Here is a 21,980-nt window from a genome sequence, read left to right on the forward strand (position 1 = left end):
TGACAGCTGCGTGGTCCTATGGTGTTTATACTTGCATACTATTGTTTGTACAGATGAACACAGTACATTCAGGCATTTGGAAATTACTCCCAAGGATGAACCAGACTTGTGGAGGTCTACAATGTTTTTTCTGAGGTCTTGGCTGAATTCTTTTTATTTTTCCCTTGATGTCAAGCAAAGAGGCACTGAGTTTGAAGGTAGGTCTTGAAATACATCCACAGGTACACCTCCAATTGACTCAAATGATGTCAATTAGCCTATCAGAAGCTTCTAAAGCCATGACATCATTTTCTGGAATTTTCCAAGCTGTTTAAAGGCACAGTCAACTTAGTGTATGTAAACTTCTGACCAACTGGAATTTTGATACAGTGAATTATAAGTGAAATAATCTGTCTGTAAACAATTGTTGGAAAAATTACTTGTGTCACGCACAAAGTAGATGTCCTAACCGACTTGCCAAAACCATTGTTTGTTAACAAGAAATGTGTGGAGTGGTTGAAAAACGGGTTTTAATGACTCTAACCTAACTGTATGTAAACTTCCGACTTCAACTGTAGTAGAATCCACGAGGCAACCTCTCACTTGTTACAAGATTCAAAACCACATACCATACAGAAGGTCTGTATAGAAGTACTATGCAATGCAAGTAGCAGACCAACATGTCCACATGTTTATTCATCTTGAACATAGAGGAACTGTTTTCTCCTATACTCATATACACATACAATAAGGGGGTCATTCATAAATCATACAGTAAATGAATCGCCCATGTTTTCCTATAGATAAAAAACACTCAACTTTTTAGCGCTCTTCATTCAAACATGTAACATTGTTTTTGGTTTTCAGAAATTTGATAACATTACTGGGGTGGTAAAAACAAATGAATAGCCCCAAAACACACACAAAACGTGCCAACAACATTTTAGGTGTTTGGTGAAACATGCTCATGTGATGAGTAACCTTGTCTGAGACCTGAAGATTTGCATTAACTCCCTGAGCAAATGCCTAGGCTTTAGTTCAGTAGGCTATAGCTTTTATTGTGCACTGATGACCTGTCAACCGTCTTTCTAAAACATTATTGAGAACCAATTAACTATTTTCTTGGTACTGTAAATCTATGTCATTACATATCTAAATCGTATGTGGTATATCTATGCAATATGTCTATCTATGCCGTTTTGGTAGTTACCATCTTACTGCCTTATCTTCTTTTCCAGATAACTATTACTCGAGAATGCTAGCTTGAGAGTACATCAGAATATTGTTCATAAATGTGAACACATGCACTAGCTTTTTACAATACTCATTATGTAGCTATAATAAAAGTCTATTATGCAGGTATAATTCAGAGGTTTGCAAGGGTTTTGGTTGAGTGTAGTAATATGTGTTGGTGAAATGGAGTACATCTAACTGCTATAGCTTTTTTTGGCTGATGTGTATTTTGTTCTGAGGGCATCATTGACAATTGGCAAAGGTTAGATTTGATCCATAGCCATATACACTACATCACCAAAAGTATGTAGACACCTGCTTGTCGAACATACATCCAAAATCATGGGCATTAATATGGAGTTGGTCCCCCCTTTGCTGTTGCCACAAAGTTGGACGCAGAGAATCATCTAGAATGTCATTGTATGCTGTAGCGTTACTGGAACGTCCAGAGGCAATTTGTAACTCGGTGAGTTTTGCAACCAAGGACAGGATTTTTTATATATTTTTTTAAACACGCTACAGCGGTGCCATTCTGTGAGACGTGTGTGTACGGCTGAGCCGTTGTTGCTCCTAGGATGTTTCCACTTCACAATAACAGCACTTACAGTTGACCGGGGCAGCTCTAGCATAGCATAAATTTGACAAACTGACTTGTTGGAAAGGTGGCATCCTATGATGGTGCCATGTTGAAAGTCACTGAGCGCTTCAGTGAGACCATTCTACTGCCAATGTTTGTCTACGGAGATTGCATGGCTGTTTGCTCGATTTTATACACCCGTCAGCAACAGATGTGGCTAAAATAGAATCCACTAATTTGAAGGGGTGTCCACTAATATATATATATAAAAAAAAGTGGTGCTACTGCTAGCAGCAGCAAGGCATACGTGTGTTCATCATGTGTTTAGAACGACTGAGTGTGTTGGGAAGAGTAAGGTCTTATTTTTGCATGAGTTAGCAAAACACTTGAGTCACAGCATGATGCACCCATGTCATGAACAAAAAAAGAGCAGCAAGTACAAAAACATTCCACATTTATTGAGATGATTCCACGATTCCAGAGCACAAGTGGGTGTATAGCAGGATTCAGTGGGTGTGCGGACGTTTGTGTGACAAAGTGTATATGACAGGGAGAGGAAGGCACTGTGCGCCGACCAGCAATAAACATATCTAAAAACCTCACTGCCTAAACATTACTTCCTCCCATGCACAACACACTTCCGATATTATTCCAATTTCAAATACCCCCTCCTATCATCATTTAAAAAGGAGTGGTAACACCTGTGCGTGCGTTTGGTGTTTCTCCCTCGCTCTATGCCAGCGTAACATATGTAGCGTCAGTGGTAACACCACAGTTGTTATCCTTCATAGACATCAGTATGTACCCGTCGTTGCCCCAGTAGGTTGACCAGGAGTTCTTCACCAGCCAGTAAGGCTCTGCCTCCATGACACCATAACCCACTGCAAGCACCGCGTGGTCCAGGGAGTCAGTGGTGTTTCCTAGGAGTGAGGGAGAAGAAAGGGATCGCAAGAGAGAACAAGAGCCCTGGGGAACACCTCAAACAGATTTGAAGAATAGCTGTGTATGTGTACCCTATAGCAGGCGTATTCAACTCTCACGCTACAAAGTCTGGACCCTGCTGGTTCTGGTCTACCTCATAATTAATTAATCAGTCCCTGATTAGAGGGGAACAATGAACAACCGCAGTGGAACTGGCGTTGAGGTCCAGAGTTGAGTTTGAGGGCACTATAGTATAACTCACCACATTTGGGTTCATAGTAGACCCCGTGGCTGTAGAAGACAAAGGATCTATGTCCTGCGTCAATACTGACGGCCACTGGGCCGTGTTTAAACAGCGCCACCTTCAGGGCCTCGGCATCACCTGACGTCACATTGGTGTAGCTCTGGATACGAGCTGTCAGCTGGGAAGTGTTGAAGTGGCACAGGCCGTTCTGTTAGGAGAGTAATATACTAGGTTCAAGTACAGTATATTGTGAAGACTTACATGTCCTGTTTGTCAGAGTATGAGTTTATAAACAAGTGTGTGTAAGACGTGAAAAGCAGCAGGCAAAGCATAGAGCCCTGGGGATTACCTCTAGACAAGCTCTCCTCTCGCTCTCTGTGTTTGTGTGTGTCTCACCATGCCCATGTAGGAACCATAGGTCTCCGTAGTGGCGATGCCGCCGTGTTTCATGATCCACTCGTAGGCCCTCCACTCCTCTCCTCCGTCACATCCGTTATTACCAAAGCCCCAGCTACAATCTACCAACATCTGCTGGGACAAGACCTGGAGAGACCCTGACTACAGGGAGAAAAGAGAATAATTGACAATTATAACTGAGTGAGAAACATTCTACTTCTCCGGGGCAATAAATAAACCTGCTAACAGAAGACTGGAAATGAAGAGTTGAATGGGGGGGACTGAGAGACCAATTACTGTTTTTTCACAGCAACTTCCACAGCTGCATCTGTGGGTTGCTAGGAGTTCACAGTGGGGAAGAATCTGATTGGCCCCCTGGGAAGTAGTATGTTTATGAACCTGCCAATGCGGCAGGACACAGCACCTCCCGGTCACTTCCTACTGAGAGGACAAGCTCATTTCCTTAGAGCTGGCAGAGGTACAAAGGAGGACCACTGTGACAAGACTAACAACCATCCCCTCAACTCACACCGCTCAACTCTCCCAAATAAGTCCCAACTTCACCTTAAATTGCCTCCTATGTAAGTTCAACAAACTCCTTGAACCACCACACACACGTGGCTCATTAAATCTCCTGAACGGCCATCAGCTACTACTGCTAATGAGTGTGTGTTGTTCAAGGGAAATGGTGAATCCTCAGCGCGACAGCCCATAATAAACCCGTCTTGAACATTTCTAGAGTTGCTAGGTAACACCAGTGAGGAAGGAACACCTGTGGATATGGATTATGGGGTGCAGGGAGACCAGAGATGGTGGTGATACATGCAAGTATATTACAGCTAGAGATCTTACAACACCTCAACCACATAATTATCAACTGACAAACTTCAAGTCATTAACATAATGTGTAAGAACATAAGATAAATATACAAAGCAGAGGACTAGAGGTCAAGAGGGAATTACCAGTCAATGGAAATAGTGTCAGTTCAACATCTGAGTATGGGGTTCCAGTCAGGGACTCATAGCTACATGTGGCAAATTCTCATTGGTCCAAACTGTCTATACATTGAGCCTGGGATACTTGGTATTTGGCTAATTTTACTGCAAGAAATTCTAAATTGGTCAAACACAGGCTAGGCTTGAGTATAAACTACATTCTGTCTCCTTGTTAAGTGGAGAAACATTGAGGACATGGAAGAATAAACATCTACTTTCCAGCATAACTTCTTGGAATATATTTATCTCCCTGATTTGCTTTGATGTTCTTCAATAACAGACCAACTGCTAACAAATGCAAATACGTGAGAGGAAAAATAGTGTTCACAAGCTACAGCTAATTGTGAACAAGTTGACATTCTATTTATTTTCATCCATTTTACCTTCTGAATAAATAGACAATATTAATTATCCTCCTTAGAGATGAGCTACAGCTCTGACTGTTGATATTATGGGTAGAAAATCCAATTCATTTCCATCATTCACTAAGTTGTTGGGTAATTTATAACAACCTTTCAGTGCAGCCTAAGATGTTATTGAAAAAAATAACTTGCTATGGCTTTAATTCACCTGTTCTGAAGATGGAAGGGGTGTTATAAAAATATGATTTTTGTGTAGAACACAGATCAACTGTACTTGACCATATTACCGGACAGCAAAAGACCTAGCAAAACAGAGCAGCAGACATGAAATGCGTCGCTTCTAGATATGAGCCTGTGATGAAAATTCCAGATTGTCTGCACAAGCAAATAACATTCAGCTCAGACACCCATACCCAAGTCCGAAAAACATTCACAGCAACGCACAGGATTCAGAGCAAATTACTCACACAAACAGCAAAATTCCCTTGAAAGAAACTGATGAAAACATTATGGGACACAAACAGGGTTTTCTAATTTACTGGAATTAAATTGGCCTGTGTGCATTTTACTTATCAAACAACTATCCCAAGCACACAGCATACAGAGCCTAGTTTGAGTGAGATTTCTCCTGCAGCTTCTCTGCTGGAGTAAAACATGTGCTTTTATGAGCACCTTCATTGCACATTTCTAAAATGTAATAATGTGTTAAAAACAGTTACGGTGCATTATTTTAAAAAAACAGCTACTATTGTATCTCAACTGGTAATTGAAGCGCATCTCCCATTCACCATCAAGTGCAGGCAACCTACCATCAGCGCATCACCCATTCACCATCAAGTGCAGGCAACCTACCATCAGCACATCTCCCATTCACCATCAAGTGAAGGAAACCTACCGTCAGCGCATCTCCCACCACTTTACAACATGAGCTGGAGCTGCATTTTGAAAACATACTTAATTGTTTGAAACCTGAATGTTTGTCTTACCTTGCATCAAAGTAGCCTATAGGCAAAATCTGACCATGGAAACGTGGAGGCAATTATTTAAAAAAAATAAAGTTTGGGGAAGCTTACAATTTATCCTACTATTCTGCGTGCCAGTTATGATTTTCATATGCGCATTTCTCATGGAAGTTTCATTTCAATAATGTTTTTCATTTCGCAAAATCACTGTCACGTGGTTAATCATAAGGCCAGGTACTTGTGTGTGCTCAGGCGCGCGCTCCCTCAACATTATCAGGAGAGAAACCAGACATGGCCACATTGTCTTTTTGTTTGAAACAAATCTCTTAAATGGTTATGAAAAACAAACTTGTTTCTCACCAGTGTAGCAGGTTCTGAACTCTGCAAAGAACGTTGTAAATTAATCTAACCAAATGACAAGGATTAACAGTGCATTTACTACTGGTGACAATCCCCATTACAAAATAAATTAAAAATAATCTAAGGGCGAACAATGAATGCGCAAGAATTGGCAGGAGACAGCTGAGCCATTCTGGAGAGACTGGCCTATATCTACGCCACACAACCCTCCCCTTCTTGTCACAACATTTAAAATTATACTCAAGACATTATCGTCACACATTTGAGATGTTTTTCACTGACACCCGCAACTCAATAACCAGCTTGGCCCATTGCCACGCGTGCTGCCCAAATTGCAGACTTCCAATAGTCATAGGCCTACGAGCTTGTGATTTGAAACAATCCACAGCAATTTTTTTTAAGAATCCAATAATCCTTGATTCCTCTGCACCTAAATCATGCTTTCTGGTGAATTATTTTATTTCTGTAGAGACAGGAGTAATTATATAATTTGGGCACATGCATTTCCATTTAATTCCCTGTTGGACCCACCGCTATGACATTTCTCTCCTGGTTTTCATGTCAACTCTATTTCATTGTCCAGAAGCCAAAGGCACCATCCTAGTCATATTAGCAACCCATCCTAGTTATTGCATCTTTAAATCACTGTGAGAGAGATATTACTGTCAGGAAGAGAGCGCCCTCTACTGCTCCAGTGGTGGCAAAGCTCCAACATGAACCACAGATGGCCTGGTCCTTCACCGGAGTCACAGCACCTAGAAAATACACACAATGTTGTCACACATGCATGCACACGCACATGGAAGCTGGTGGGCGGAACTATAGGACGGGCTGAGTAGTCGCTGGAAGAGAATAAATGGAACGATATCAAACAAACATATGGAAACCACGTTTGACTCCATTCCATTCAGCTCATTCCAGCAATTACAATGAGCTCATCCTCCTATAGCTCCTTCCACCAGCCTTCTCTGCTCCACACACACCATAGAGCCTCCAGTCCAGCTGATCAGGGACCTGTACTCCAGTGTATAGGTGCATGGGGAACGGCAAGCCATTGTTGGGCCTCTTCCCTCGGTTTCTGCCCCTCATAGCAGACAGCTCCGACATCGAGAGGTCAGACAGAGAGTTAACCGCCAGGGAGAACGACAGGCCAGCACGGTTCATAGAGTGGACATACCTGGCAGAGGGAGTGATGAGGGAAGAGCGAGAGGGGAATAAAGGAAGACAGAATTTGTAACCATCAAATTATATTCACCTAAAACTCTTTCAATCACTCATTTGTTTCTCTTGCCCCCTCCTGCTTTCCCCAGCACTCTCACCGGAGGTTGTGAACAAATGCGTGCTCTCTCTTCTCGTGCTCCCTCTCATCACCATAATGACGCCCAAACTGCTCCTTGAAGTGGCCGAACAACCGCTGGGCGTGGCCTAACGAGGAAGTGTGAATCAGATCTTTCATCGGATTGGCCAGCAGGTGGTGCTCCACCCCCAGACCAGGAAATGAACCACAGCTCATCCCTGAAGAGAGAGAGAGATGTGACCGACAAGGACAAGAAAGTGATTAAGATTGTTTGCTAATTGTAACATGGCATGAGAGCCGTGTCTGTGCACATGCGAACCGTCAGGCAGGGAGAAGACTTTGGGGTCAAACTTTGAGCTGAACTCCTTGTAGTCGACCAGATATTTATCATAATGGGACCCCAGCAGGGTGTTGTAGCCCATCATCTCGTAGTGTAGGGGCGTGGTCACCTCAGCTCCTCCCATAACCCCTCCTTCAGGGCGTGTCACCCAGAGTGTGTAGGTATTCTTCTTGTGTCCGACTACTGTCACATTCTGCCAGACCTCACACAGCACACCTCCATAGTACTCCATCCTGAGGAACTACACACAAAGACCATTTATTACAAATAACTCTTCAAAACTACCTGTATTAATTGAAAAACTCAATGAACTACCACACACCATGAACCCCTGGAGGTCAGGTAGGGATCCTTGAGGTGTGACTGGCTCTTCTTTTGTTCCATTGACCTGGAAACACTTCATAATGTTTAGCTCCACCTCTGTGGTCTCAGGAGTGATCTTATAGGATGATCCCCAAGGAAGCTCCAACCCCATCTGGTATGTTGACACCTGGCCTGCGGGTCACCATGACAACACAGAAAATAAGAACTGAGGTTGACTGTGTGTTAGTGCTGGACTGTAACAAAAGTCTGCACACCCTAGAATAGAGTTAGAGATCCCTGGTCTTAGTGGCCCGCTCCTCATCTCCAGGATTTTATAGCATGATTTAAAAGAAGCTGTAGTTCACTGCTTAGTTGACAAGTTTCACTGTCTAGAAGTGCTGAGGTTTCAGTCTACTGACCTTGACTCAGAACAGAGGCCTCTCAGTTCCACACGTGATTCACTGACAGTGCGTCTCAAATAACATCCACAACAACTCTGCTGCTAACATGCACTACTTCTGATCAAAGCTGCAGCACAGGGGTCTGCTCAAAAGGATGTCATTTGAGACCCAAAAAATGTAATAAAAAAATCACAGGTCCTGTCCACCCAAGAACAACCCCTAGCCACTTGCTTAAATCTGCAAGGATTTTATAGACATAAGCAATATGGTGGACATTCCAGCTTACCTGAGAGAACATAGAACATGGAGCCATATTGCTTGAATATTGTATAGCTGGTGTGTAAATAGTTACCGTGGTAATAGTCGATGCGGCTGGTCCTCCCCTTCAGGTCGAACCAGGCCTCAAATGGTTCCTTTATCTCAGCATAGGGCAGGGAGATCACACCTGATACACAAATGTAATTAAACTAACTAAGTCGCTCTGGATAAGAGTGTCTGTTAAATTATTAAAATGTAAATGGTGTAGTCTTGTAGTTACTGACAAGTCATGCAAAAGTACAGGATATATTATTACCATACATTAAGTGACCACTCCTCAGTTCAATAACAATAGGTCTCACTCACCTTTGACATGGTATGCCTTCCCAAAGTCTGGGACTGAAGGGAGGGCTTTTCCCTCTGTGGCTGTGGAGAAAGATCATGTCAATGCCAGAGGTGTATGAAGAGGTCATATCCCAGAGTCTACCCTTAACCCTTCTCATACTATTACTGCTAACATTACCCCGCCACTGTGACCTAAGAGAAGCAAGTGGGTTACAGATGTGGAGTGGGGTATGTGCTTGTTGCAGGACTGCAAAGTAAACAACACATATGATAACAGTAGAGACCAGGCATGTGACCACCACTGGCCAAAGTCTAACGCTGGTGGTGTGGTTGGCTGGATGACCTTTGAGGACTTGTCACAGACTGGGCAGACAGACTAAAATATGAGATTTGCCTTTTCACTCATTATTGTTGAAAAATAATAATTTGTTGCCTACTCTAGTCAGAAGTAACGCGAGTTAACAGTCGAGGCCCACAGATGGTATATATTTATCCATCCTTTTATTTAACTAGGCAGGTCCGTTAATAACAAATTCTTATTTACAATGACGGGCTACCCCGGTCAACGCGACTCCCAATCACCGCCGGATGTGATAAAGCCTGGAATTGAAACAGGGATTGTAGTGACGCCTCTTGCACTGAGATGCAGTGTCTTAGACCGCTGCGCCACTCGGGATACACGAATCCAGTTTAGAGATATGTAATTTGGCATAAAATTAACACTGCCAGTTTAGTGACACACAGATACTCTAAAAAAATGTATATATACAAATGTTTATCACGATGTTGTACCTAAATCAGTTTGACATAGTAAACTACTTAGGTTACTAGCGTTAGCTGACTAAACTCCAGTCTGGGTTCATTCACCATGGATTGGAGTTCAGTCAGCTCCAATAGAGCACTATCCTACCCGTGAGTCACAGTCAACAACATTTGTTTACCAGTGCAACATGCAGGGTCTTGTCACAGAAGTTGGTATAATTTGAACCCACTCATTCCAAGATATTTGACTGGGAGTTTTAGCAGTGCGGTAGGGTCGCCCCGGTGTCACGAGATCTGTACTGGCCCGGCAACAGTTATGTTCCCAATTAGCATTTTATCCAAAACACCCAAATACAATTCAGTTCATACAGTAACACTACAAATAATTGTATAGTAGGCCTACATTTGGTTTAGTAAAGAGAGGACGCATCGAATACGCAAAACATAAACAACCAGAATCTATCAACTTTTAATAAACTGTCTTAACAAAAACATCGAGATCTTACCTAGTACGCTCCACAATAGCACAGTTACAATGTACCAGTCCCTCATAGCTTCTGGTCGTAGGCTGTTCTGCGCGTATATGAGCGCAGTCAGAAAGACATAAACATACCGTATTTAGTTCTGCAACGACGACTGATTTAAAATGTATCGAATTTAAGTCCATGCTGTAAACGATTGGCATCTATGTTGGCCAATCAGAGGAAAGTCCTGATAGATGCCCTCCAATCACAGGACAGGGGTGGGTGATTTGGGCAAGTCATGTGATTTCGGTCATATGAGGATTTTTGGTATTTATTGTGCATTTCTACAGATATTTTGGCATTATTCGGCATCTTTAGAGTCTGTTTGAGAGAAACGGACATAATCATGTGTATTTACTGTCAGAGCTTTTTTCGCATTTGATAACATTCCCCAGGTCTTCTATGGCTGTATTCCGCAGTGTGGCAGAATGCCATTGCTTCAAAAAACGACAAATACAATTGCGAACCAGTGACACTATGTGGATCCATGTTCTTGCTGTCAGTGATTCTATGTGAGATGGACACTATTTCGGAAACACATAACTAAAATGGTGCGTAATTGAGTCAGATAAATGAGTAGTGTACTCTGTCCACGAGATTACAAAATTGTAGTTTAATCTAGGTATTGATATTTAATTGATAATGTACAATACCATTATTACACAGAAACATTCATAAAGGCTGATTCGTACAGTAAATTGAACTTCACAACAGAGAACCAGAACTGCGTCATAATATATTGGTCAAATACCTGAGTTGGGCTTGAAGTCTAAACGGTGGAGGTGTCAGAATACCCACAAAACCCAAACAGGGAATTGGTTTCAATCGTATTTTCACCATTCATTTTTCCCATAGGGGATTTGAGACACACTTAAAATAAGGGCTGTGTTTCGTGTAGGCTTACCGTGGCATGATGTTTTGATAACCATGTAAATCTCTCCTGGCCAAATTGACTTGTCAATATATTCTACTCAGATACGAAAATGCATATTAGCATAAAAGTAAACATCATGCAAGACTACAAATCCCTACAAGCTCCTGCATTTTATCCCTAGCTGACACCTTTGCTAACAGGTATTGTGCCATTAAAAACTTGCACGAGACAGTTTACAGAATATGTCAATTTAAAGAAATGTAGCCAATTTATTCATTACTACATTTAGCTAACATTTGATAGTTAATCCAGAGATTCTTATCATTGCCTGATTCCACAGTCTCCTCCAGATCATCATGGCATTTGTAGTGCTTTGTGATAGCCACATTAGCATTTCATTTTTTTGGGGGGGGGGGTAAATTCAAGAAAATATATTGATAAAAGTCACCTTGTCCTAAAGAGATTTAGACGGTTATCAAAACGTTACACCAGGGTAAATCTACACAAAACACAGCCTTTATTTGAAGTGTTTCTAAAATCCCCTATGGGAAAAATAAATGGTGGAAAAACGATTGGAACCATTTCCTTGTTTGACAGCTAGGTTATCGCTATTATGACTTATACTGTGGAATAGTACAAAAAGTACCAACTCCAAGCTAAATTAAGTGCGTCTCAAATACTCTAAATTGTTTACTTGACATATGTATGACACAAGTCTTTAGATTACACATTTTATACAGCAGTTTTAACAGAACATGATTAAGAGTTAATGTCTTTGTTAACTAACACACTGTCATATGCATTTCCTCTCCCTAGTTTCTTCTTTCTAGTTCCTTATTATTGTGCAATACAATCGTTTGGGCATTTATAAACCACAAGCTAGGCTTGAGGAAGTATAGCTGACCCTATCCTAATTTAAAACAATAGCTCTACACTGCCCTAACTGAAATGTATTTGATTGATCTGGGTCTGTAAAACTAGCCCTACAGGTAGGCTAAAACTATACCCATACGTATCCTACCGTAGGCAACAAAACCCAACACATACTACCAGCAGCACTACCTTTTATATGTACAGATTCTGGTGGGAAGTGTAGTGTGTGTGTATTATTCTGGGCGGTCAGCCAGGTTAGTTCTGATAGGTAGTGTAGTATCCATCCAGTGGTTGGGGTTCAGGATCATGGAGTTCCACACAGATGCTTCTTCCTCTGTTGAATCCATCCAACACACTGCCACTCCGTAGCTCAGACCTGTAACACACACCTTATTACAATGTCATCTGTGCATACACAGTGTGTATCTATCTGTGTGTATCTCACCTGTCCCACGGCTGAGTCGGACCCCTCCTAGCAGGTGTGTTTTTAACCCTTCACGGTGCCAGACGGTCAGCTCGGCACAGGCCTCTCTCAGGTCAGCAGGCTGGAACCCGTCATACACCATGGTGTGGTTGTAGGTCGGACTGACCGACCGCTTAACCACGCGTGTCTTCTGACCGCTCGACCGGCTGGTGTCCGGCAGCACGTAACTTGGATTAAAGTCAAAGTAGGGTTAAAGAACAGTTATTATACACGTTCCACTATACTGTAAACACAGTCTTATCCCAGTAACTCTAGACCCCCGTTCCACAAATCCAGACCTTAAGAACGGCCACACTGCGGGTTTTCTTCCTAGTCCTGACCTCTGAGCTCTAACCCACCTCTTGATGAAGGAGTCGACGGCACCCCCTTTGGTGGAGAGAAGACCCTGCGCTTCCCGCAGCCAGATGTGTAGCTCCCCTGTTAAAGGTAGACCTCCACCTACACAGAATACGTTCAGAGTAAGTTCAGACAGAGAGAAGGAGAGAAAGTGAAAGAAAGTGCTGGGTGTGTGTGACGAGTGTAGTGAGCTCAGTTTACCCTCGGACCCTGCTGGGATGAACTTGATAGAGAGCAGGATGTTTCCTCGACTACTGATAGACTCTGGCCTACACTGGACCTGAGAGAGAGAGAACAGACAAAGAGGAGAGCGGGAGATTGAAGAGAAGAGAGATTAGGTTAGAAGGGTTACATAAGAGTTCATTGAAATTCTCAGCACATTCTCTTCTCCTGGCCAGTTAAGACCACATACAATGTAAGACTTACTGCATGCTGTGGTATGTGTGTATACCAGCTCTTACCCGTGGCTGTAGCTGGTACCAGTCAGAGTGTGTGTGTTTCCAGTCCCAGTGAGCCAGCTCAAGCTCCACCTCTCCTAGGAACAGGTTTCTGCCCAGGGGGGCTGCGTGCCACACAGACAGGTTCAGAGTCCTGCCACGCACCTCTGACACACTCATCTTATACTGAAACAAACACAATTATACTGAGAGACACAAGTGATTCATATATTGACATGTATCAGACCGGACAGACAGAAGACAGACCGGCAAGTAGACAGAGAGAGGTAACAAACAAGACAGATGCTGAGGGAAAGGAGTCGAGAAAGAGAGTGTGTGTGCTCTCACTTTCAGTGTCTGGTCAAAGACTGGGTTGAGAGTCTTTTTCTTCACTGATGTTTTCTTCTTACTGTGAGATGACTTATCAGGCAGGAGATATGCCTTCACATACCTACAACACACACACACACACTTCTTAACACAAAACAAGTGCTTCTCAAAGGGATAGTTCACATCAATGATGCCTGTAAGCATCCTTGAAACAGCAACCCTCCTTTACTTACGGGTCGGAGTGGTTTTTGCGTGCGGCGGCCAGGTCTTCACAGCGACACACTCTGATCTGTAGCTCCTCCCTCTGAGTGTCATAGTCCAATGAAAACAGGACACGCCCTTTCACCTCCACTGCTCCGAACTCCCCCGAACTGAACAGACTCATCATACTGCCACTCAACTACACACACACACACACACACGTATTTTGTATGTATGCATGTACAGTTCAAGTTTGAAGTTTATATACAGTTAGGTTGGAGTCTTTAAAACTCGTTTTTCAACCACTCCACAAATTTTTTGTTAACAAACTATAGTTTTGGCAAGTCGGTTAGGACATCTACTTTGTGCATGACGCAAGTAATTTGTCCAACAATTGTTTACAGACAGATTATTTCACTTATAATTCACTGTATCACAATTCCAGTGGGTCAGAGGTTTACATACACTGAGTTGACTGTGCCTTTAAACAGCTTGGAAAATTCAAAAAAATGATGTCATGGCTTTAGAAGCTTCTGATAGGCTAATTGACATCATTTGAGTAAATTGGAGGTGTACCTGTGGATATATTTCAAGGCCTACCTTCAAACTCAATGTCTCTCTGCTTGACATCATGGCAAAATCTAAAGAAATCAGCCCAGACCTCCACAAGTCTGGTTCATTCTTGGGAGCAATTTACAAATGCCTGAAGGTACCGCGTTCATCTGTACAAACAATAGTACGCAAGTATAAACACCATGGGACCATGCAGCCGTCATACCGCTCAGGAAGGAGACGCATTCTGTCTCCTAGAGATGAATGTACTTTGGTGTGAAAAGTGCAAATCAATCCCAGAACATCAGCAAAGGACTTTGTGAAGATGCTGTAGGAAACAGGTACCAAAGTATCTATATCCACAGTAAAACAAGTCCTATATCGACATAACCTGAATGGCCGCTCAGCAAGGAAGAAGCCACTGCTCCAAAACCGCCATAAAAAAGCCAGACTACGCTTTGCAACTGCACATGGGGACAAAGATAGTACTTTTTGGAGAAATGTCCTCTGGTCTGATGAAACAAAAATGGAACTGTTTGGCCATAATGACCATCGTTATGTTTGGAGGAAAAACGGGGAGGCTTGCAAGCCAAAGAACACCATCCCAACCGTGAAGTATGGGAGTGGCAGCATCATGTTGTGGGGGTGCTTTGCTGCAGGAGGGACTGGTGCACTTCACAAAATAGATGGCATCATGAGGGAGGAAAATTATGTGAATATATTGAAGCAACATCTCAAGACATCAGTCAGGATGTTAAAGCTTGGTCGCAAATGGGTCTTCCAAATGGACAATGACCCCAAGCATACTTCCAAAGTTGTGGCAAAATGGCTTAAGGACAACAAAGCCAAGGTATTGAAGTGGCCATCACAACGCCCTGACCTCAATCCCATAGAAAATTTGTGGGCAGAATTGAAAAAGCGTGTGTGAGCAAGGAGGCCTACAAACCTGACTCAGTTACACCAGCTCTGTCAGGAGGAATGGGACAAAATTCACCCAACTTATTGTGGGAAGCTTGTGGAAGGCTACCCGAAATGTTTGACCCAAGTTAAACAAATTAAAAGGCAATGCTACCAAATACTAATTGAGTGTATGTAAACTTCTGACCCACTGGGAATGTGATGAAAGAAATAAAAGCTGAAATAAATCATTCTCTCTACTATTATTCTGACATTTCACATTCTTAAAATAAAGTGGTGATCCTAACTGACCTAAGACAGGGAATTTTTACTAGGATTAAATGTCAGGAATTGTGAAAAACTGAGTTTAAATGCATTTGGCTAAAGTGTATGTAAACTTCCACCTTCAACTGTATGTGTGTGGCTCACTGTGTAGTTAGACTGTAGACTGCTGACTGAGCTCCCAGGCCTTAGAGGTGTCGGATCAGCATCTGTCACACCACTGGACACCGAGTTTGTGTCCTCTGAGTCCTACACACACAGATGGGAATACACACACACACACACACACACAGCATGTTTCTAGAACAGAAAGAGGCAATAGTAGGATAAAACGTTATCCCAAACAAGGAGTGAGTGTCTGTAGACTGTACCTGCAGTGTTCCCTCCCCTGTCTCCTCTCTGTGTACATTCCTCCTGCTGTAATACTCTGGGAGGCGCAGACACAAACACATTAATCAGACAGAATGAGAGAGGGAGAGTGCGATGGAGGAGGGCGAGAGAAATGAACGGGGGGGGGGGTGAAGAGAGAGACAGGGAGGAATGTGTACCTGAAGATGATATGCTGTTGCTGTCCTGGAGACTCTGGAAGGAAAGAGAGAGGAGAGAGATTACCTCTCCACAACTAGACAGACAATCCTCCTCCTCTTACACACACACACACACGACTAACCTGTGTGTTTGGGCTCCTGGTTCTGGGTCTGGGTGTAGGTGTGAGACGATTTTGACTCCTGTAACTGAAATTTTAAAACTAAAACAACATACATTAAAACTGTACATACAAGTACTTCTTCAACCATACATGCACTTCTTTAAGCATTACATTTATTTTTGTTTGAATGTCCACACTCAGTTCTACATGTGAATCATATCAGATTTGCACATTCACACTGATGTAGCCTCTCAAAGAGCACACAGATACAATGCTCCTGTTTCTTAAACGTTGGATGGTTGTCATGGTAATGGATGTGGTATGACTCAGAACTGAAAAGATCAGATTCTACGTGCTTTTTGCTGTTTACACATTGGGGAAAAGATCAGATACTGTATGAATCACATATTTCAATACATCGGAATTGATGTGTAAAAACACAAACACACAAACATACAGTTGAAGTCGGAAGTTTACATACACCTTAGCCAAATACTCTTAAACTCAGTTTTTCACAATTCCTGACATTTAATCCGAGTAAAAATTCCCTGTCTTAGGTCAGTTAGGATCACCACTTTATTTTAAGAATGTGAAATGTCAGAATAATAGTAGAGAGAATGATTTATTTCAGCTTTTATTTCTTTCATCACATTCCCAGTGGGTCAGAAGTTTACATACACTCAATTAGTATTTGGTAGCATTGCCTTTTAATTTGTTTAACTTGGGTCAAACATTTCGGGTAGCCTTCCACAAGCTTCCCACAATAAGTTGGGTGAATTTTGTCCCATTCCTCCTGACAGAGCTGGTGTAACTGAGTCAGGTTTGTAGGCCTCCTTGCTCACACACGCTTTTTCAATTCTGCCCACAGATTTTCTATGGGATTGAGGTCAGGGCGTTGTGATGGCCACTTCAATACCTTGGCTTTGTTGTCCTTAAGCCATTTTGCCACAACTTTGGAAGTATGCTTGGGGTCATTGTCCATTTGGAAGACCCATTTGCGACCAAGCTTTAACATCCTGACTGATGTCTTGAGATGGTGTGTCAATATATCCACATAATTTTCCTGCCTCATGATGCCATCTATTTTGTGAAGTGCACCAGTCCCTCCTGCAGCAAAGCACCCCCACAACATGATGCTGCCACTCCCATGTTTCACGGTTGGGATGTTCTTCTGCTTGCAAGCCTCCCGGTTTTTCCTCCAAACATAACAATGTTCATTATGGCCAAACATTTCTATTTTTGTTTCATCAGACCAGAGGACATTTCTCCAAAAAGTACGATCTTTGTCCCAATGTCCAGTTGCAAACCGTAGTCTGGCTTTTTTATGGCGGTTTTGGAGCAGTGGCTTCTTCCTTGCTGAGCAGCCTTTCAGGTTATGTAGATATATAAGACTCGTTTTACTGTGGCTATAGATAATGTTGTACCTGTTTCCTCCAGCATCTTCACAAGATCCTTTGCTGTTGTTCTGGGATTGATTTGCACTTTTCGCACCAAAGTATGTTCATCTCTAGGAGACAGAATGCGTCTCCTTCCTGAGCGGTATGACGGCTGCGTGGTCCCATGGTGTTTATACTTGCGTACTATTGTTTGTACAGATGAACGTGGTACCTTCAGGTGTTTGGAAATTGCTCCCAAGGATGAACCAGACTTGTGGAGGTCTACAATGTTTTTTCAGAGGTCTTGGCTGATTTCTTTTGATTTTCCCATGATGTCAAGCAAAGAGGCACTGAGTTTGAAGGTAAACCTTGAAATACATCCCCAGGTATACCTCCAATTGACTCAAATGATGTCAATTAGCCCATAAGAAGCTTCTAACGCCATGACATCATTTTCTGGAATTTTCCAAGCTGTTTAAAGGCACAGTCAACTTAGTGCATGTCAACTTCTGACCAACTGGAATTGTGATACAATGAATTATAAGTGAAATATTCTGTCTGTAAACAATTGTTGGAAAAATGACTTGTGTCATGCATAGAGTAGATGTCCTAACTGACTTGCCAAAACTATAGTTTGTTAACAAGAAATTTGTGGAGTGGTTGAAAAACTAGTTTTAATGACTCCAACCTAAGTGTACAGTGAAGAAAAATGTATTTGATCCCCTGCTGATTTTGTACGTTTGCCCACTGACAAAGAAATTATCAGTCTATAATTTTAATGGTAGGTTTATTTGAACAGTGAGAGACAGAATAACAACAAAAAAGTCCAGAAAAACGCATGTCAAAAATGTTATAAATTGATTTGCATTTTAATGAGGGAAATAAGTATTTGACCCCCTCTCAATCAGAAAGATTTCTGGCTCCCAGGTGTCTTTTATACAGGTAACGAGCTGAGATTAGGAGCACACTCTTAAAGGGAGTGCTCCTGATCTCAGCTTGTTACCTGTATAAAAGACACCTGTCCACAGAAGCAATCAATCAATCAGATTCCAAACTCTCCACCATGGCCAAGACCAAAGAGCTCTCCAAGGATGTCAGGGACAAGATTGTAGACCTACACAAGGCTACAAGACCATCGCCAAGCAGCTTGGTGAGAAGGTGACAACAGTTGGTGCGATTATTCGCAAATGGAAGAAACACAAAAGAACTGTCAATCTCCCTCGGCCTGAGGCTCCATGCAAGATCTCACCTCGTGGAGTTGCAATGATCATGAGAACGGTGAGGAATCAGACCAGAACTACACGGGAGGATCTTGTCAATGATCTCAAGGCAGCTGGGACCATAGTCACCAAGAAAACAATTGGTAACACACTACGCCGTGAAGGACTGAAATCCTGCAGCGCCCCCAAGGTCCCCCTGCTCAAGAAAGCACATATACATGCCCGTCTGAAGTTTGCCAATGAACATCTGAATGATTCAGAGGACAACTGGGTGAACGTGTTGTGGTCAGATGAGACCAAAATGGAGCTCTTTGGCATCAACTCAACTCGCCGTGTTTGGAGGAGGAGGAATGCTGCCTATGACCCCAAGAACACCATCCCCACCGTCAAACATGGAGGTGGAAACATTATGCTTTGGGGGTGTTTTTCTGCTAAGGGGACAGGACAACTTCACCGCATCAAAGGGACGATGGACGGGGCCATGTACCGTCAAATCTTGGGTGAGAATCTCCTTCCCTCAGCCAGGGCATTGAAAATGGGTCGTGGATGGGTATTCCACCATGACAATTACCCAAAACACACGGCCAAGGCAACAAAGGAGTGGCTCAAGAAGAAGCACATTAAAGTCCTGGAGTGGCCTAGCCAGTCTCCAGACCTTAATCCCATAGAAAATCTATGGAGGGAGCTGAAGGTTCGAGTTGCCAAACGTCAGCCTCGAAACCTTAATGACTTGGAGAAGATCTGCAGAGAGGAGTGGGACAAAATCCCTCCTGAGATGTGTGCAAACCTGGTGGCCAACTACAAGAAACGTCTGACCTCTGATTTCCAACAAGGGTTTTGCCACCAAGTACTAAGTCATGTTTTGCAGAGGGGTCAAATACTTATTTCCCTCATTAAAATGCAAATCAATTTATAACATTTTTGACATGCGTTTTTCTGGATTTTTTTGTTGTTATTCTGTCTCTCACTGTTCAAATAAACCTACCATTAAAATTATAGACTGATCATTTCTTTGTCAGTGGGCAAACGTACAAAATCAGCAGGGGATCAAATACTTTTTTCCCTCATTGCATGTAAACTTCAAACTTCAACTGTACATATAACAGCACAATCCAACCCCTCTTTATTATAAATGCCTTTACCTCCTCTTGTCATCCTCGTCTTTCTTGTCATTTATCTGAGAAGTTGGGTCTTTGTTGTTCGTGGGAGGAGCATCTTCTGTCTGCCCGTTAAACACCCCACTCAGAGGCAAATCTGTCAATCAATAAATTAATCAATCTATACCAGATGTCCTGCTTCTTGGTTATTATTGGTGTGTGTGTGTGTAGTCTGACCTGTTCTTGGCTTCCTGCGTCGTATAGAGGCCTGTACGATGTCAACGCTGTTCTTCGCGTCTCGGTGGCGTTTGCTTCTCTCCTCATTAAACCACGCCCCCGACAGTGACCTCAAACGCACTGGGTCTGCCTCTTTCTGCTGCAGGGCCCTGAAGGTTAAACATCATGTTCACTATATTTAAGCAATAAGGCCCAAGGGGGTGTGGTATATGGCCAATATACCACAGCTAAGGGCTGTTCTTATGCCCGACGCAACGCGGAGTGCCTGGATAAATCCTTTAGCCGTGGTTATTGCTATTATAAACTGGTTACCAACATAATTAGAGCTGTAAAAATAATTGTTTGGTCATACCCGTGGTATATGGTCTGAAACACCACAGTTGTCAGCCAAACAGCATTCAGGGCTCGAACCACCCAGTTTATTATAATATCATTTATAATACCGCTTATTAATGAGGGTTACTTGCCATGACAGTCAGATGCGGCTGTTTTCACAACCAAACTTAGTTGAATGCACTGACTGAGTCAGCTTACAAAAATGGGTCTGATAAATGACTAAAATGTCAAATAAAACAATGTTTAGTTATATGAATCAAGTGCTGGGTAAAAAAAAAAGCTTGCACCCACACTGGCCCTCTGTGGATAACATTAACAGCCCCTGGGTTTGACAGACCTCTATATTTGGAAAAACGTCACTCAATCAATCTGTCAACTTGATGCCCATAAGGGACCTAAAGGGTTAAATAATAATAATCACCTCTCACCTTAAACGACCTTCATCACGGGAACGCAGCTCAGAGTCCCTTAGCAACACTTCCAAGATGGAAGACTGCTCTGCCTCTGACAGGTGACTCAGGTCCAACAACTCCCCTTCTCCCTCCATCACCCTGAGAGCGAGAGAACATTGTAAAGTACAGTACTACTAGTATGACAGAATGCCTGACAGGGATCGGTTTACTACGTTTATCAGTTGGCACTTCCTCCTAAAATGAGGCTATTGTAGAATCTCTATAGTGTGTTTGTACTGTATGGTCTGACAGCATGTAAACGGTGGTCTCACCTGGGCGATTAGTGCATGCGCTCAGAGCTTCCGTGTGTTTTTTTAGATTTATTTTGCAATCAGGATACAAAGCGCAACATCCGCGGCGCGCGAGCTTTCCACGGTACAACACTTCCCCAACAGCCTGTTTTAACTTGTTAGTAAAAAGTATGTTAGGCACCTGTGACCTCGGTACACACCTTCTAAAAGCAAACATGCAGAATACACATAAAACAAACAGTGCGAGAGAAGGCTACCTGTCCCAACTTGCTCTGAAACTGGAATGAAACTGGTAAAAAGTTTGAAAAACAGGCTGGGGAAAAAATACAAATAACCGTTTATACTTACATCAATGATGTCCAGTGTTGGTGTATATTTTTTCTCCAGGAGAAGTTTTGGTGTCTGAAAAGTCCAAGCGGTGTGGTGGAACTTGGCGAGGTTGACGTGACACGGTAGACTACTGAATAAACGCGAACACGCCTTCTCTTCCAGGCAGGATGCAAAACACGAACTGGAGCTAAAAAAAGAAATAGCACCAGATAAACCTGCAGGCTATTAGAGTGTTATACGAAGTTTACAACATATTTATATAATGGGATGTTGTAGACACGTAGCCTATACATATGCTTACGAGCATCTTGCTCTTTATTTACGCGAAATCGGCCTAGGCTTAATAATAATCAATAATCGGATCCGACAGGAGCAGTTTGTGTGAGCCGGTTAATTTGCTAAGTTGCATTTGCATATTCGTTGCGGAAAGGAGAGGGGAATTGAAGAGGGTGGTAGAGACAAAGCTGATGTGGCTTGCTGTGTGTATATTTTTTGGTACATCATGA

The 21,980-nt window shown here is 42.6% G+C and overlaps 2 protein-coding genes across 4 annotated transcripts; both read right to left on the minus strand.

The window, feature by feature from the left end:
• Nucleotides 1–2,226: 2,226 nt before the first annotated feature.
• zgc:110239 (C1 family peptidase) lies at nucleotides 2,227–10,400 on the minus strand. The gene is made up of 11 exons (XM_029732288.1): nucleotides 10,243–10,400; nucleotides 8,996–9,055; nucleotides 8,724–8,816; nucleotides 7,990–8,162; nucleotides 7,647–7,908; nucleotides 7,350–7,545; nucleotides 7,014–7,207; nucleotides 6,694–6,785; nucleotides 3,351–3,512; nucleotides 2,973–3,162; nucleotides 2,227–2,709 (listed from the first exon to the last, which is right to left on the minus strand). Exons 1-11 carry the CDS (start codon nucleotides 10,286–10,288, stop codon nucleotides 2,522–2,524), a joined length of 1,656 nt encoding a protein of 551 aa, XP_029588148.1. The 5' UTR covers nucleotides 10,289–10,400; the 3' UTR covers nucleotides 2,227–2,521.
• A 453-nt stretch (nucleotides 10,401–10,853) lies between these two features.
• On the minus strand, nucleotides 10,854–21,669 carry LOC115173845 (synaptotagmin-like protein 1). Of its 3 annotated transcripts, none has more exons than XM_029732291.1 (16): nucleotides 21,493–21,669; nucleotides 21,166–21,298; nucleotides 20,870–20,992; nucleotides 20,106–20,254; nucleotides 19,914–20,025; nucleotides 16,197–16,260; nucleotides 16,075–16,108; nucleotides 15,898–15,953; nucleotides 15,674–15,775; nucleotides 13,828–13,994; nucleotides 13,613–13,715; nucleotides 13,289–13,450; nucleotides 13,029–13,107; nucleotides 12,830–12,929; nucleotides 12,453–12,658; nucleotides 10,854–12,383 (listed from the first exon to the last, which is right to left on the minus strand). In XM_029732291.1, the coding sequence occupies exons 3-16, from the start codon at nucleotides 20,986–20,988 to the stop codon at nucleotides 12,241–12,243; spliced, it is 1,596 nt and encodes a 531-aa protein (XP_029588151.1). In that variant the 5' UTR covers nucleotides 20,989–20,992; nucleotides 21,166–21,298; nucleotides 21,493–21,669; the 3' UTR covers nucleotides 10,854–12,240. The 3 variants fall into 3 exon arrangements, with proteins under 3 accessions (XP_029588151.1, XP_029588150.1, XP_029588149.1); XM_029732290.1 differs by having other exon boundaries at nucleotides 21,166–21,422; XM_029732289.1 differs by lacking the exon at nucleotides 21,166–21,298.
• Nucleotides 21,670–21,980: the final 311 nt, after the last annotated feature.

This window comes from Salmo trutta, chromosome 34 (genome assembly GCF_901001165.1).
Source record: "Salmo trutta chromosome 34, fSalTru1.1, whole genome shotgun sequence".
NCBI classification, from domain to species: domain Eukaryota; kingdom Metazoa; phylum Chordata; class Actinopteri; order Salmoniformes; family Salmonidae; genus Salmo; species Salmo trutta.